Source organism: Hippoglossus hippoglossus, chromosome 24 (genome assembly GCF_009819705.1).
Source record: "Hippoglossus hippoglossus isolate fHipHip1 chromosome 24, fHipHip1.pri, whole genome shotgun sequence".
Lineage (NCBI taxonomy): Eukaryota > Metazoa > Chordata > Actinopteri > Pleuronectiformes > Pleuronectidae > Hippoglossus > Hippoglossus hippoglossus.
Window position 1 is genome coordinate 12,117,995 of NC_047174.1, and position 13,326 is coordinate 12,131,320.

The 13,326-nt window shown below is 39.6% G+C and overlaps 2 protein-coding genes across 4 annotated transcripts; both read left to right on the top strand.

The window, feature by feature from the left end:
• Positions 1–313: 313 nt before the first annotated feature.
• On the top strand, positions 314–5,697 carry tmem244 (transmembrane protein 244). Its single transcript, XM_034580941.1, has 6 exons — positions 314–425; positions 3,273–3,358; positions 3,503–3,579; positions 4,351–4,476; positions 4,657–4,701; positions 4,969–5,697. Exons 1-6 carry the CDS (start codon positions 333–335, stop codon positions 5,064–5,066), a joined length of 525 nt encoding a protein of 174 aa, XP_034436832.1. The 5' UTR covers positions 314–332; the 3' UTR covers positions 5,067–5,697.
• Positions 5,698–6,496: 799 nt separating this feature from the next.
• fkbp6 (FKBP prolyl isomerase 6) lies at positions 6,497–10,396 on the top strand. 3 transcript variants are annotated; one of them, XR_004613373.1, is made up of 9 exons: positions 6,497–6,751; positions 7,040–7,157; positions 7,675–7,764; positions 7,880–8,082; positions 8,296–8,415; positions 8,554–8,751; positions 9,122–9,231; positions 9,508–9,665; positions 10,062–10,396. XR_004613373.1 is itself a non-coding variant. In XM_034580916.1 (9 exons), exons 1-8 carry the CDS (start codon positions 6,671–6,673, stop codon positions 9,584–9,586), a joined length of 999 nt encoding a protein of 332 aa, XP_034436807.1. In that variant the 5' UTR covers positions 6,497–6,670; the 3' UTR covers positions 9,587–9,597; positions 10,006–10,396. The 3 variants fall into 3 exon arrangements, 2 of the variants coding, with proteins under 2 accessions (XP_034436807.1, XP_034436808.1); XM_034580916.1 differs by having other exon boundaries at positions 9,508–9,597; positions 10,006–10,396; XM_034580917.1 differs by lacking the exon at positions 9,508–9,665 and having other exon boundaries at positions 9,122–9,269; positions 9,993–10,396.
• The last annotated feature ends 2,930 nt before the right edge of the window (positions 10,397–13,326 follow it).

The following is a 13,326-nucleotide window of genomic DNA, read 5'->3' on the forward strand; positions in this document are numbered from 1 at the left end:
CGCTTTGGCTTCACTTTCGGGAGCAGTCGTGACGTCCATCTTTACAATATATATAAAGTCTATGGTCCACACATAAATCTGTGTCTGTGGTGCCTCCTGAATTATTAACCTTAAAACCTTTTGTGCATGTGTGAACTCCCTATACTATGTTCAACTGTATCCCAGTTGGGATTTGCTCAGTTCTTACTAAGTAGTAATCCCATTTATTCTAATCCCCACCCCACCCCACCCCCCAACATGCTCTCCCTCTCTCTCTCTCTCTCTCTCTCATACTCATACACACAAATGCGCACATGTAGCCTACATGCTCTCATTCGGACCAGCGGCCATTCATGTTGTTGGACTACTGCTGTCGTTGTTGTGGATTCACACTCATAAAACGCCATGGACCCGTCTCCCTCAAGACCACACCCAGTGATACCTGGGTAAGGACGGCGTGTAGCACTAGAGGGTGAAAGCCTGCTGTTGCTGTCGTCTGTAGCGTAGCAGAGGCTCCGTGCAGAGACGTATGTTTATCAACATGTCTGTTAGAGCGAGTTCTCTTACAAGTGTACTGTCTGTTTGCATTGGCTTTTAACATTAGCAACATAATCCACTGCATTATCTAAAGATCGTGGAATATTAACTGATTACCTGCCATTGTTGAGGTATTACTTTATCTGCTATGTACAGTTTAATAGAGTACAACAGACAATTAAATCCAATGTATTCACTGTTATTAGAATCACGTCTTCATTGTCGTCATAATCAGCATTTACCTGTGTATCTTTTTAGAGGTTTATGCCCAAATGTCACAGTTAGAATTTTTTTTCCCTCCCGAGTCTGCCTGTCAGTAAGCAACCGGAACTCACCCGGTCAGAGGATGGGATTTGAAGTCTCAAAGCTGGTTTCTAGAGCAGCTTTTGAAGTACAGTCTAGTCTGGAGCTGACAAAAACACTAGTTAAGGTGTTTAGCTGTCTCCGAGGGTATTAGCATGAGATCAGCTACTTCCCAGCTTTAAGATGCACCCACACCCTCCTGTGGTTCCCTGCTCAAGAGGCCACCACATATTGAAAAGTGGGCCACAGTAACATTAGTTTCAAATCAAATCATTAGCTGTAATCTCTGGATTCCCATGTTGTATTTTCTAACCACTGTTCACTCTGAAGTACAAAAGGATGATGCTACATTAGCATCATAAATTAAATGTCCACTAATGTCCTATCCTGTCTATAGATATCCTTTGAATTAAATGCTATTCTCTTCTGGAAGCTTTAACTTGTTTAAGTCATCAATCAAGAGTCTTCCTCTATGTTTGTGAGGTAAATGTGAATGTCAGCATGCTGACATGTAAACAACGACAGGGCTAACATGCTAATATTTAGTCACCACTAAGTTTATCAATGTATTAACACTCGAACAATTGAAAATAAGCACTAGATAAATTTGTTGTACAATGACAATTAAGGCATTCTAGTGTTTTCAAAACAAGGAAGTATGTCTGAGGCTGATACTGGTCATAAACCATAAAGTATTAGACTAATTTAAATGTTGAGTTGAATCACCAAAGCTGAGGTTCAATATTTTCAGGGAACCATGAATAATTTAACCAAATTTCACCAGAAAACCATTTTGTATTTGTCAGGACGTTTTGCTAAAAAAACAAAAATAGAATCATTAAGTTTTAGGATTCACCCTCTTGGGACCAAGAATGTTTCAACAACATTTCATGGGAAACTACCCTGTAGGTTTTGGGATGTGGAACAGTAACAGTGACCAGTGAAAAGTAAATTTCCCATTCATTTACTCCATTGGCATTTTAGAAAAACCTTAAAAAAGAGTTTTAAGCCTGGAACCAGGCCGACTAACTACGAGATGAATTGTGACCATAAAACATTCTGTTAGAGCAAAAAAAAAATCTATAATGCACATTGAAAATACACATCCCATAATCCATTGCAGACCCACAAGCTGGACCTCACTGACACTCAAAATACGCAAACTAAAGACGTCATCATCATTCATCCTTCAAGGAAACTAACTATTTTCATACATTTTCAAGATTAAACAAAAGGTCAATTAATCATAGAAATAACAGATGGAATAAATGATACATAAAGACATAAGACAGCAACTGAAGTACAACAGGTTTGTGGACCCAGTACACAGTACAAGTATTTTCTTTGGAAGGGACAGGGGAGTACAGGTAGTTTTTTGTTGTGTTCTTCATCCTAACTGTGGTTTCTGTCACAGCAGAGAAAGCACAGGAGTAACTAATAAGATTAACAGTGACTGTGTTCCATTAAGATGTGCCTGTCAGCCCATATGTACCAGAGTGAAGGGCCCTGGCACCGGCAACACATGACTGGAATGCGGCCCATTATTAATGTGATTAGTTAAACCTCTGTTTGACAAGCTGAAATGTCAGCTGTGAGAAAAGGTCTGTTATCTCTCCTGCGAGGGTGTCGTGTAACTCATTTCCTGTGAAGGCTGCAGTTAATCATCTATGAAAGGAGACTTTAGCGAGCGCGCGAGCACCGACTGTCGGCTGCTGTCTCCTGTTATGAGCCTCTCGAAGAAAATGTGAGAGCGCAGACGAGAAGCAGCTTTGGTAAACACACAGGGCATTAAATAACAATAATGGCTCTCCAGTAACCCGCTCCAACTGCAGCGTTTTATACTCAGATTCTAATCGTTGACATAAGGCTCATGTCTTTAATGTTTTTTAGGAGTCAGATTTTCTCTTATTGTTTATTTGAAGCACACATTATGTGTTAGATGCTTGAATTGAGAAGCAGAACTCGTGAATGTAGCTGACTTTAACTTGACATCTTTTTTCTACAGTAAAATGAAGGGAAAAATCAAGTAACAATGGCCTGGCAGTTAAAATACAATATACTATAGTGACATTTAAATCAAATATGATAGATTATAAATGCAGGAACAGGAACAGTCTGGCTCAGGATGACAATCTCTCAACTACAGGACACTAGTTTCTTCCATTGATCCATTACTTTTACCAATTATCCTTCACGGGAGTCTGAGACCAATCCCAGCTGACATTTGGTGAGAGGCGAGCAGGTTGACCAGCGTATCACAAGGCCACGGTCAATTTAGTTTTCAATTATTTTAATATCAATCAGCATGTCTTTGGACATTGGTCTGAGCAAACCCACACAGACATGCAAACTCCACACAGAAAGACCTGGGATTCAAACAGGGAACCTTCTTACTAAGAGGCTACGCTGCTAACCACTATGATATTTCGTTTCCTGTCCTCTCCTCTCGCCAGGTCGTCCTGCAGAACCTGTTGATGTGCATGGTGAGCTTCTACTCTCTCTACTACATCGTGGTCAGTCTCTGCATCGGACTGCTCAGGTACACTCACACTAACACACACACACACACACACACACACACACACACACAAAGGAAACCTGTAGAGGGAGTCATAGTGGGCCTGGAGATGTTGCTCCAGTTTATCCTTGGTGCACATCCTCTATAATCTTGTTTTGTGTTTAGGGTTCATGAGATCAACAGCTTGTTGGCACCATTCGACTACACAACACAACCATCATGGCAGAACCCCAAATACCTGGGTGAGTATAAGTGGTGGAATTTTACCAAGTACGACGTGTTCTAAGATACTTGACGTTTACATGTTTCTATTTTATGCTACTTTATAAAAAAATCCCACTGGGGAAAATCTAGAACTAGAACACCACAACTGCACCAGCTGCTGTAAAAATAGTACAGTGACGTACAAGAAACTAGTGATATATATTTTATTTTACATAAAGAAATAAAACAAATCGGCACAATAGGTTTTTCTTTCTGCTAGAGTATGATCTACTATAGAAATGATTTGTGGTAACATTTCTGACGCTCAGTTGTACAAGTACTTGTCTCAATGACTCATCGTTGGGGTCGGCATCTGCACTTCACATAAGGAGTTGTCAACCTTCTCTCCTTCACTTTTTTTGTGTTGTTATATTATGTCATCAACATCAGACATCGGATTTGTTTACATTTGGTTCATGCTTTGTTTATTATGGTGGTGTTGTTTTTATATGCACATTTGAATGAATTATTTCAGGTTTCATTTAAACCTGTATTCACTGACATTTGAATTGTAAAACAAAAATCTTCTTCAGCAAACTGCAGCCTTCATTCTTCACTGTTAATGTTGCACATTTGATATGGTGTTAGTGCTATATATTAAAAAAAAAATTGTGAAAATAAATATATATTTTGAATATAAAACAACTGCGATGACAATTATAACCATGATAATTTACTGTAATTTTTTATACAATTTTAACACAGTTTCATCTTTAATATGATACATGATTGTCCTCCTCTCTTTCCAGTTGGTGTGATTTCCACGGAAGTGACGTATGTTTTAGGAGGGCTGGTCTTCGCCTGGATTGTAGAGGACTGGGTCTGGGATTACGCCATAACTGTCACATTGCTGCATGTCGCCATGACTGTAGCAGGTAAACAAACACACCCTCACACACAAAGTGGATCAATATCGTGGAACAGCTGATAGGATTGGAGGCCTGGTTATGTAACAATGTGATGGCAGTTGTTCAAGGTTTGCAGACACACACACACAAATGCACACGCATAAGACATCTATATGTTTATATCCTTTTTGTGTTGTGTGTTTGCAGTGATGTCAGACTTCCCTTCAGCTGAGCACTGGTGGATAGCTCTGGGTAAGTTTTCTTTTTCTTCTTGGTCATCCTTCTGTCTGCCTGCCCGTGTGTATCCTCACCTGTCACCAGTCCCATTTGCAGAACATAAAAACTCTTCTCTGTATTTCTCTCCAGCTCTTCTCTATCTGCCCCAGTTATTCCTTTTTCCTGTTCCCTCAGATTCAGGCTTCTGGAAGACAGCTGCTGCTGCTGCTGGCATCCAAGCCTTTCCTCTGATTGATCCCTTTTCCTCATTTATTTAATCTCCATCTCTCTCTCTCTCTGCAGGTTCAGGTCTGGTCATGATGATATTTGGGGGACAGCTCCTGGCCTACAAACTCTTCAGGACCAACTTTGTTTATCCCGCTGAACTGCAGAACTTCTAATCAACACAATGAGGAAATCTTTTAACTGGCTTACTGGTTAATCTCAGGTCTGCATGAATACCAATGGGTTCACTTTGCAAAGGCTGTGCTGCTAGTTTCATGTTAACACTGGTATGAACAACTATATTCTGTGCTAGATTAATTCATCATTTTATTGTAATATCCCTCCGTGTACAAATAGCAATTATCCTCATTTTAACATTGTTTTTGTAACATATTCTGTACAGTTTAAATATTCTTTTGTATTTTTTCTTTACAAACTTCATACTGTAACAAAAAGTATCGGCAGAAAATGACACATGTAGGATTCTGTAAACTCCTGGATATTACAGCTGGAAAATATCTACTACCACTACATATTTTCTCAGGGGTGAATTAAGTCAGCTATTTTCTTATTGTAATGTCAGATAATTTTGAAAATATGTTACACATCAGTTTTGTAGAATCTACAGTGTAGTATTCCAATAGATTAAATACCTGGACACAAAGCAAATCTGATCTGTGCTACATGTGTTTAAGAAGTTGTGTTTGCAGGAAGAAATCAATATATATTATCATATATAATGACTTCAATGTGACTTGTATATATATATTAGTTGAGATCTGTTGGATTTACATTAAAACACTTCATGCAAAAGGACTGATTTGTGTGTTCACATCTGTGTATCCAAGCATACATTTGTTCAATGTTGTATTTATAAGGAAACACCAGGTGGCTCTGCTGTCTGGGATGTGTTTAAAGGAGAAGGCCAGAGCAGCTGGTGCGTAGCCTACATACAGTATGGTTTACAGTTGTGGCACATCATTGTTTATCTCACTACTTCATGTGAGTATTGTGTCACTAAAAACTAATTCTGCCTTTTAGCTGAGAAGTAGTATTGTGTGGAAACAGAGTTATTATAGCTAATATATTATCAGGTTATCCTGTGGTTGACAGCTCTGCAGTTATCCCACAGGAACTAAGGCTACCTTTGAAGCGTTGCCATGGAATTCAATGTTGTCCCTCTCTTGATTGGGTGGACCTACTTTGCATGCAAATGACATGAATAATACATAAATAAGAATCCATTTTTAAAAATGTATTATTTATTTAAAACCACATCCTGTCAAAAAGTGACTCCAGATCAGCACATATACACATTTAAACACCAACAAAAAACATGCTGTAACGCTCTCTGCTGCCCGCACGATTATTTCATAATTCTTATTATACATTTTAAATAAATAGCGTTGCATATAATAGTAAGTAGGAGCTAAATCATTTATTAATATACTGTATTTGAATACATGAGGCCTTTTTTTGGACATGAATGAACTGTAACTGCTCTAAATAGATAGATTGGGGTACAGCATACATAAGAGTAAAACTTAAAATACAAGACTAGAGATATAAAAAAAATATAAAATCACACTTTAAACTTACTTTGGGTATCTCAGACCTTGACATTACTTTGGGTCACTCAGACCTGGCAACCCTGCCCTCCCCTAAAACACCTGTATCCCAGTGTTAGCTCCGCTGCTGCAGGCTCAGTGTGGAGTATCCGCCTCATATTCAATCATACTAACCACCAGTAACATTGGCAGTGACCGACTAACCGGCTGACATGTCGGGGAACGGGTTAGTTCACAGCATCCGGAGGTTAGTGGTCGCCGAGGAGCGGCTGAGGAGGAGCAACCGCACCCCGGTAAGCTAACATGCTAAAGTGGCTGTCTCTGCGGCTAGCTGCTAGAATGCTAACGTGAGGTAGGAAAGGCAGCTAGCCTTTATACTACAGGTGACCACGTGTCTCTGCATGTCTGACATTAAAATATAATCATCAGATATAATCATCAGACAATAAATGCTGTTAAATCAGGACACACACTTGATACAGCCAACAATTGATGTATTGGTTAATCTTTATGAATTAAAATCCAACTTGATCACAAGCCTTTGGTGTGTCCACATGTCAGAGTTTATTTTCCCATTGCAGAGTCCCTTTGAACAGCTAGGTCAGCAGATGGACGACATCTTGGGAGATGGAGGGATCCTGAAAGGCGTGGTCCAGCCTGGTGACGGCCCGCCTGTATCCCAGAACGCTTCAGTATTGAGTATTTACAAGTTCAATTTTTGTTCTCAAATAGGAGCATTCCAAGGGACTTTGGGGGCCCCAGCAAAAAGGGGGCCCTACATCAAACCAAAGTGACCCCCCCCCACCCTCAAAAAACACATGGTACCAAATCGCATCATTCCAATCCTTAAAAGGATTTGTTTCGTATCCAAATTATAAACAAATTGCAGAATGTGTATGTACATAAATAACCTTAAGTTTAGGTGCAAACCCCACCACCATCCCAGGCACATCACACACACATAAAACTGTAGAATGATGAAGCTTTGGGCGGAATGCTCATGGCATGGGGCCTTGTTTCCTAATGTTAGGAGGTTTCACAACATTGTGGCATTGCAGTCTCTAGTAAATAGCCGATCAAATAATTTAAGGGAGGTCAATCACCTGCCTGGCCTACCCTGTTGCAACACCCCTGACTACAAACTCCTGACAGTTGTTATCTCCCAAATGCTTTCTTGTTCTGCCATTACCTCCCTTTTGATCTTGTTCTTCCACAGTGCATTATTCTGGTTTCCTGGAATATTCCGACCGACCTTTTGAAACCAACACAAACTTAAAACATCCGCGGATGATGAAATTAGGGAAAGGTCAGATATTTATCTATACAAATTCTGGCCTACAAGTAAATCTTTCTCCATTGATTGAAAAGAACGCCAGTTATTAGAATTTATCGTATTTATACAGAAATTATCGTCCAAACAGATGTGACGCTGGCCGGACTGGAGATGGGTCTGCTCACCATGAAGAAAGGGGAGTTCTCTCGTTTCCTCTTCCAACCCAAGTATGCGTACGGGGACATGGGTTGTCCCCCGACCATTCCTGCTGCCGCCATGATTCTGTACGAGGTTCAGATCCTTGACTTCCTCGACTCGGGACAAGTGGACGAGTTTGTCGCACTGAGTCCGGTAGGGAGGCTGTCACTATTATCACAGTCACTGAGCACTAAGATGGGTTTTCTTACTTGACACAGGCACATGCACATTAACGATAGGCTACCAGCTAAAGCTTTATTTATATTTTCATGCATTTATATAATGCAGTTTTTTAAAAAGACCAAAAGAGGTCCACCACAAATCAAACAGCCTTGTTTTGTTGGTTTATGTCTTTTCTATCTTCAGGAAGAGCAGAACGCCGTTCCTCTTCCCAGACTTCTTGAAGTTGTAAACACAGTACAAAGCTTTGGCAACCGCTGCTTCAACCAGAGGCGTTACTATATCGCCAAAGATCGCTATAAAGAGGTAAATCTTCAAGTCAGCTAAGGATAAAGAAACCATTCTCGGTTTGGTTGTTACATTTTATTTTATTAGCTAAGATGGTGCTGTGCTTCTGTTTATAGGAATACTGTTAATAAATGTTTTTTTGGGCTGGGCTGACAGGCCGTGGCGCTGCTGGTGAGCAGGGAATCACAGACTGATGCAGAAAAGGAGAAGATCAACGCAGCCCTGCTTCCTCTCTATCTGAACCTCTCTGTCACCCAGCTGTGTCTGGAGAGCCCGCACAAAGCGCTGAAGTACGGCAACAAAGCACTGGAGATCGACTCAGCCAACACGAAGGCTCTTTACCGCTGTGGAAAGGTTGGTCGGGGCTTTTTGTTGATCCATCTGATCAAATTCCTCACAGGCTCGTACATGAACAAGATTAAAAGTTTGGTTTGGCACAGGCAAAAGTAGCCGCGATCTAGTTCCAGTCCTTGTATCATGTGCCTTGGACTGAAATGTCATATTCCGATGTGAGTAAACTGCCCTTATTCACTTTCTTAATTTGTAAATCATCAATCCATAGAATGAGCAAATATAATATACTGCTCACAGTTAGTTCATAATAACCTTTCTTTCATTTTGATTGACTAACACCACTTTAGTTTTAAAAAGTTGCAGAAAATGCCCCAACATGCATGTCTGAAAGCATCTTATGTCACATGCTCCCTCTGTGTACATCCTCCAGGCGTACCTGGAGCTGGGTGAGTACGAGAGCGCCCAGGGTTGCCTCATAAGTGCTCAGGCAAAGAAGCCCTTTGACAGTGACATCAACAACCTCCTGAGGAAAGTGACAATGTAAGACCAACTTCAGTTCAGTACATTCAAAATGAGCACTTCTGCTTTGGTTTGCAGCCAAATATACAATTGATATTTTGGGTGCACACAAGGCAGAAAATGATATGTTACGTTAAAATTATTTTTACACTTGTTGCTCTGGCTTTAATACACACCACCTATATTTATGTATTTTATAAAGAACATATTCAAGTCAGTGGTTTCTGTGATGTTTTGAGTTAGCCTTATTAGCCACATGCTAACAATATTTATTTGTAAATCATTGGAATTTTGTAGATGCTATAAAGAAACCTTGGACAAGCAGAAAGACATGTACACCAAGATGTGCAGGGACTTCAGGGGAGAGTCCAAGTGAAGATGTAAAAGGTGAGAGATCCGGCTCATTGAACCACTTGAATATATGTTCAATAAAATGATGGTGTCACACTTGAAAGTGTTTAGACACGCAACTGAAGCAGCACTGGACTCGTGTTGATATTCCTCACATGATACCAGGAATTGTTACCTTCACCACAGAGGTTATGTTTTGTCTGCATTTGTTTGTCTCTAAATTATTATATACATATATTATAAAGGATTATGCAAAAATTACCGGAGGGATTACCATGAAATTTAGTGCAGATCCAAATAACCTGGGTCCAGTGAACTTAAATGTGGTGTCATAAGGGGACTGTTTGGCCTTGGTGGAGGTGTGCACTCTACTGAGTTTTGTGTTGCTTCAAATATAAAATGAGCTGCTCAGATTGTACTGTCTAAAATCCTTGTGTGTTGCAGATGACAAAGGGCTTGAAGGTTCAGCCGCACATCTTTCTCACCAGTTTAAATAATTCTGTTACAACTTTTCTGTTCTTCCATATGTTATGGAGCTAATAATATTGTATAGATTTATTCGTAATTTCGTTCAAAGGAATTTATTATTTACAATTCAGCAAGTGTTTGGCCTCTGCAGTGTTTATTTCTGTTCGAAGGTTTGTTTGGCAGAATTACCTTAAACCTTACGGCTGGAAGAACGTTTCCATGAACAACCTTGAGTGGCTGTATCTTCTATGAAGCTGCCACACATCTCTTTCTAAATACTGTTTGTACAGAGAGTGTCAAATGTTTTCTTGGGTTCTGATCACACTTGAGTTGCTTAAGATGGAAAAATAAAAAAATTCACTTCTAATACATCTTGTCATTGTTTTTGCTGAACTGTAAACCAGGTGTATTTTTATATTTCTGGGTGAAACACACTGCTGAACTGTCTACTCTTCATTTTCACGAGAGGCCTCTGTGGATGATTGGATCACTGCCGATGCATAATCTGCATTGAACTACAATCTGTATATTTTAGAAAGTTGTTTTGGTGGGAAGTATTGGCAGCTATGTGGTGGTGTGTTTGAGCTGATATGACACAGATTAAGGTTGTTGAGGTTAGAAGTGTATTCTGGGCAGGAGGCCACGTGCAATGGGTGCAAGGTGAAGGTAGAGCTGCAGATTGACTATGTTGTTGTTCAGAATACTACAGACAGCAGTCATTTAATCTGATTAACAGCAGATGGGGTCGGAAGGTGGGAGGGGATATTTGAATACAGTCACATTCTTTCAGCTCAGCGTTGACAGAGGATCCGTCCATCCATTCATTATCTATACCACTTATCCTTTAAGGCTGGTGGGCAAGAGGCAGGGTACTTAAGGATGTACTTAAAAAATCGACTTTAAGGAACACTAGTTGTTATGTGTAGCAAAAGACGCTAGGGGGCATTTGTGAGCATATGTGAACTCCCCACTCATTCACAGAATGGGATTTATACAAATAAACACATTAAAAGTCATAAAATATTGATCAATTATTTAATACATATTAGAAATTGAACAAATTCAATAAGCATTATTTTAAAATATGAACATTTGAACACCTTTCCGATATGATTTTTTTTGTTTTATGATATTCCCTTAAATTTTTCAGTCTTTATTTGATTTTTTTTCCACATCTACCATTAAGTGACCGTTAACTTTCTTTCTCCCTATGCAACAGCTTAGGCGTCTGATCTGCTGTCCACTGTTTCCTTTAACCCATTCCTGAAACAGGCGGCCATATTGCCCGACTAAGGCTAAGTCTTTTGCAGTAAAGGTGGTGGAGGGGAGGAGGAGGAGGGGGCCGTGATGGGGATGCAGCGAAGCCGAATGTGTTGAGTGCAGGACGGAGGGGAGGACAGACGAGAAGGGGGGGAAGATGGGATGACAGGATCAGAAGCGCAGAGTAGGAGGCGGGGTCCAGATGGAGGAGCTGAAAAATCTGATTGACCTCTCCGGTTAATCCAATTGTCACAGTGTGTGAGTGTTTCACCATCATCTCCAAGCACATGGCCAGACGGAGACGCTGAGCGAACAACGCAAAGCCACAGACGGACATGATGGTCTCCAGACTCGCACACTACCTTCATCTCAGGTAAGGACAGCATGTATCTGTAATGATTTTCAGTGTTATTCGGTTGACATGTTTTTTAACTCATCTCCTTGACCCGTTTATGTTGATGTTTTTGTTGATGTGATCAGAATTTGGGGTTTACAGGAAAAAGGGCCTTTACTTCACAGTCGCACTGACGCAAGAAATTCATATAGGAATTTGTGTTCAATATATTTAGTAAAATTGTAAATGTACAAATGTTTTGATTTAGTTCATGGCTGTAACATTCCCTGTTGTAAGTTTGTGGTGAACACAGGTGTACTTTAAGTATAAAAATGTTGTCATTATAATTTATAATTTTGATATTTTAATATAATGACTCTTAAAATATTATATTGTCCCCCCTTCAGTTAGTATACAGTTCCTTTAAAATGTTAAATAATTGTTATAAATGATCAGAGTGGGTTGAATGGTAATAAACATTAAATGTAATACTTTATATGAACACAATTAACTAAGGAGAGGAAATAATGTAGAAACTGTTTTCAAACCTGCAAACTGATCCCAGAAGAGGATATTTAATGTAAAAGAAACAGGAGCCCTTACTTGTTTTGGTGGATTTCTTCCTTGTGTTTCGTCTTCACCTCACAATACATGAATTTCATTTCGACTTGACCTGCACATTCAAGGACTAATCCAGTGTTTGGCCTTAAAATACATCGGTGTTTGTTTTGGCTGCGTGTTTCTTGAGAAAGTGTGTTTAAACAGGCCGGAGATTCTTTGTTTCGTATCGAAATTATAAACAAATTGCAGAATTTGTATGTACATAAATAATCTTAAACTTTAGATTATCTGGCATCAGTGCCCAACCAGTGAGGCCCTCTGGAAGAATTGCATATCTTCTTCTCTCCCCCTTCTCTTTCTTGTTATTTTTATTTTTTTTCATCATCTATTTCTCCCTCTGACAAATATTGTCATACTGTCTCCACTTTTCCGCTTTCTCCATACTTTCCATCTTCTACACGCACAAATACAACAACAAGATAATCTAAGCCAAACATAATGACCCCCCCTTCCTTTTTGATTATCCTATTTGTTTAACTTTGTTGTTGATGTGTTTGAATCAAGCTCCCCCCTCTTGTTTTGTGCTGTCTGTGTGTTGATCACCAAACTGTACAAAGCCAGTGTGTTTGAGTACAGAAAACAACAAATAAAGCATCAGCTCGTGAGGTGGGTGAGGACTTCGCTATATCAAAACACACAGCAAATGATGTCTTGTGTTAATAATTTATAGAAACAGCTTCCGTCAGTCAATATTTTGAAAAGCCAGTGAGTGCACTCTAGTACCACTTTTGTTCAAACACATAAAAAATACATACACAACACTTGCAGGAAGCACATACATATAGACGCACATAGACAAGCCAATATTAATGTTTCTGAGCATATGATAGGGGGATGTATAGTCATACACAGTCAGTGAATTGACATAAGAAATAAGTAAGAGAGCCACACACACATTAGAAGCAAATGAAGGCTGCAGCTCCTGAAAACACAGACAAATATTACATATTTGCAGATCTGCCACGGTAGAAGTCTAGTAAAATCACGTATAAAAAAACTGCCAATATTTCTTTATTATTATTCTTTATTTGCAGCTCTTGAAACAAAATACTTTTCAGCCATTAGTTTCCATGTATGCGTTT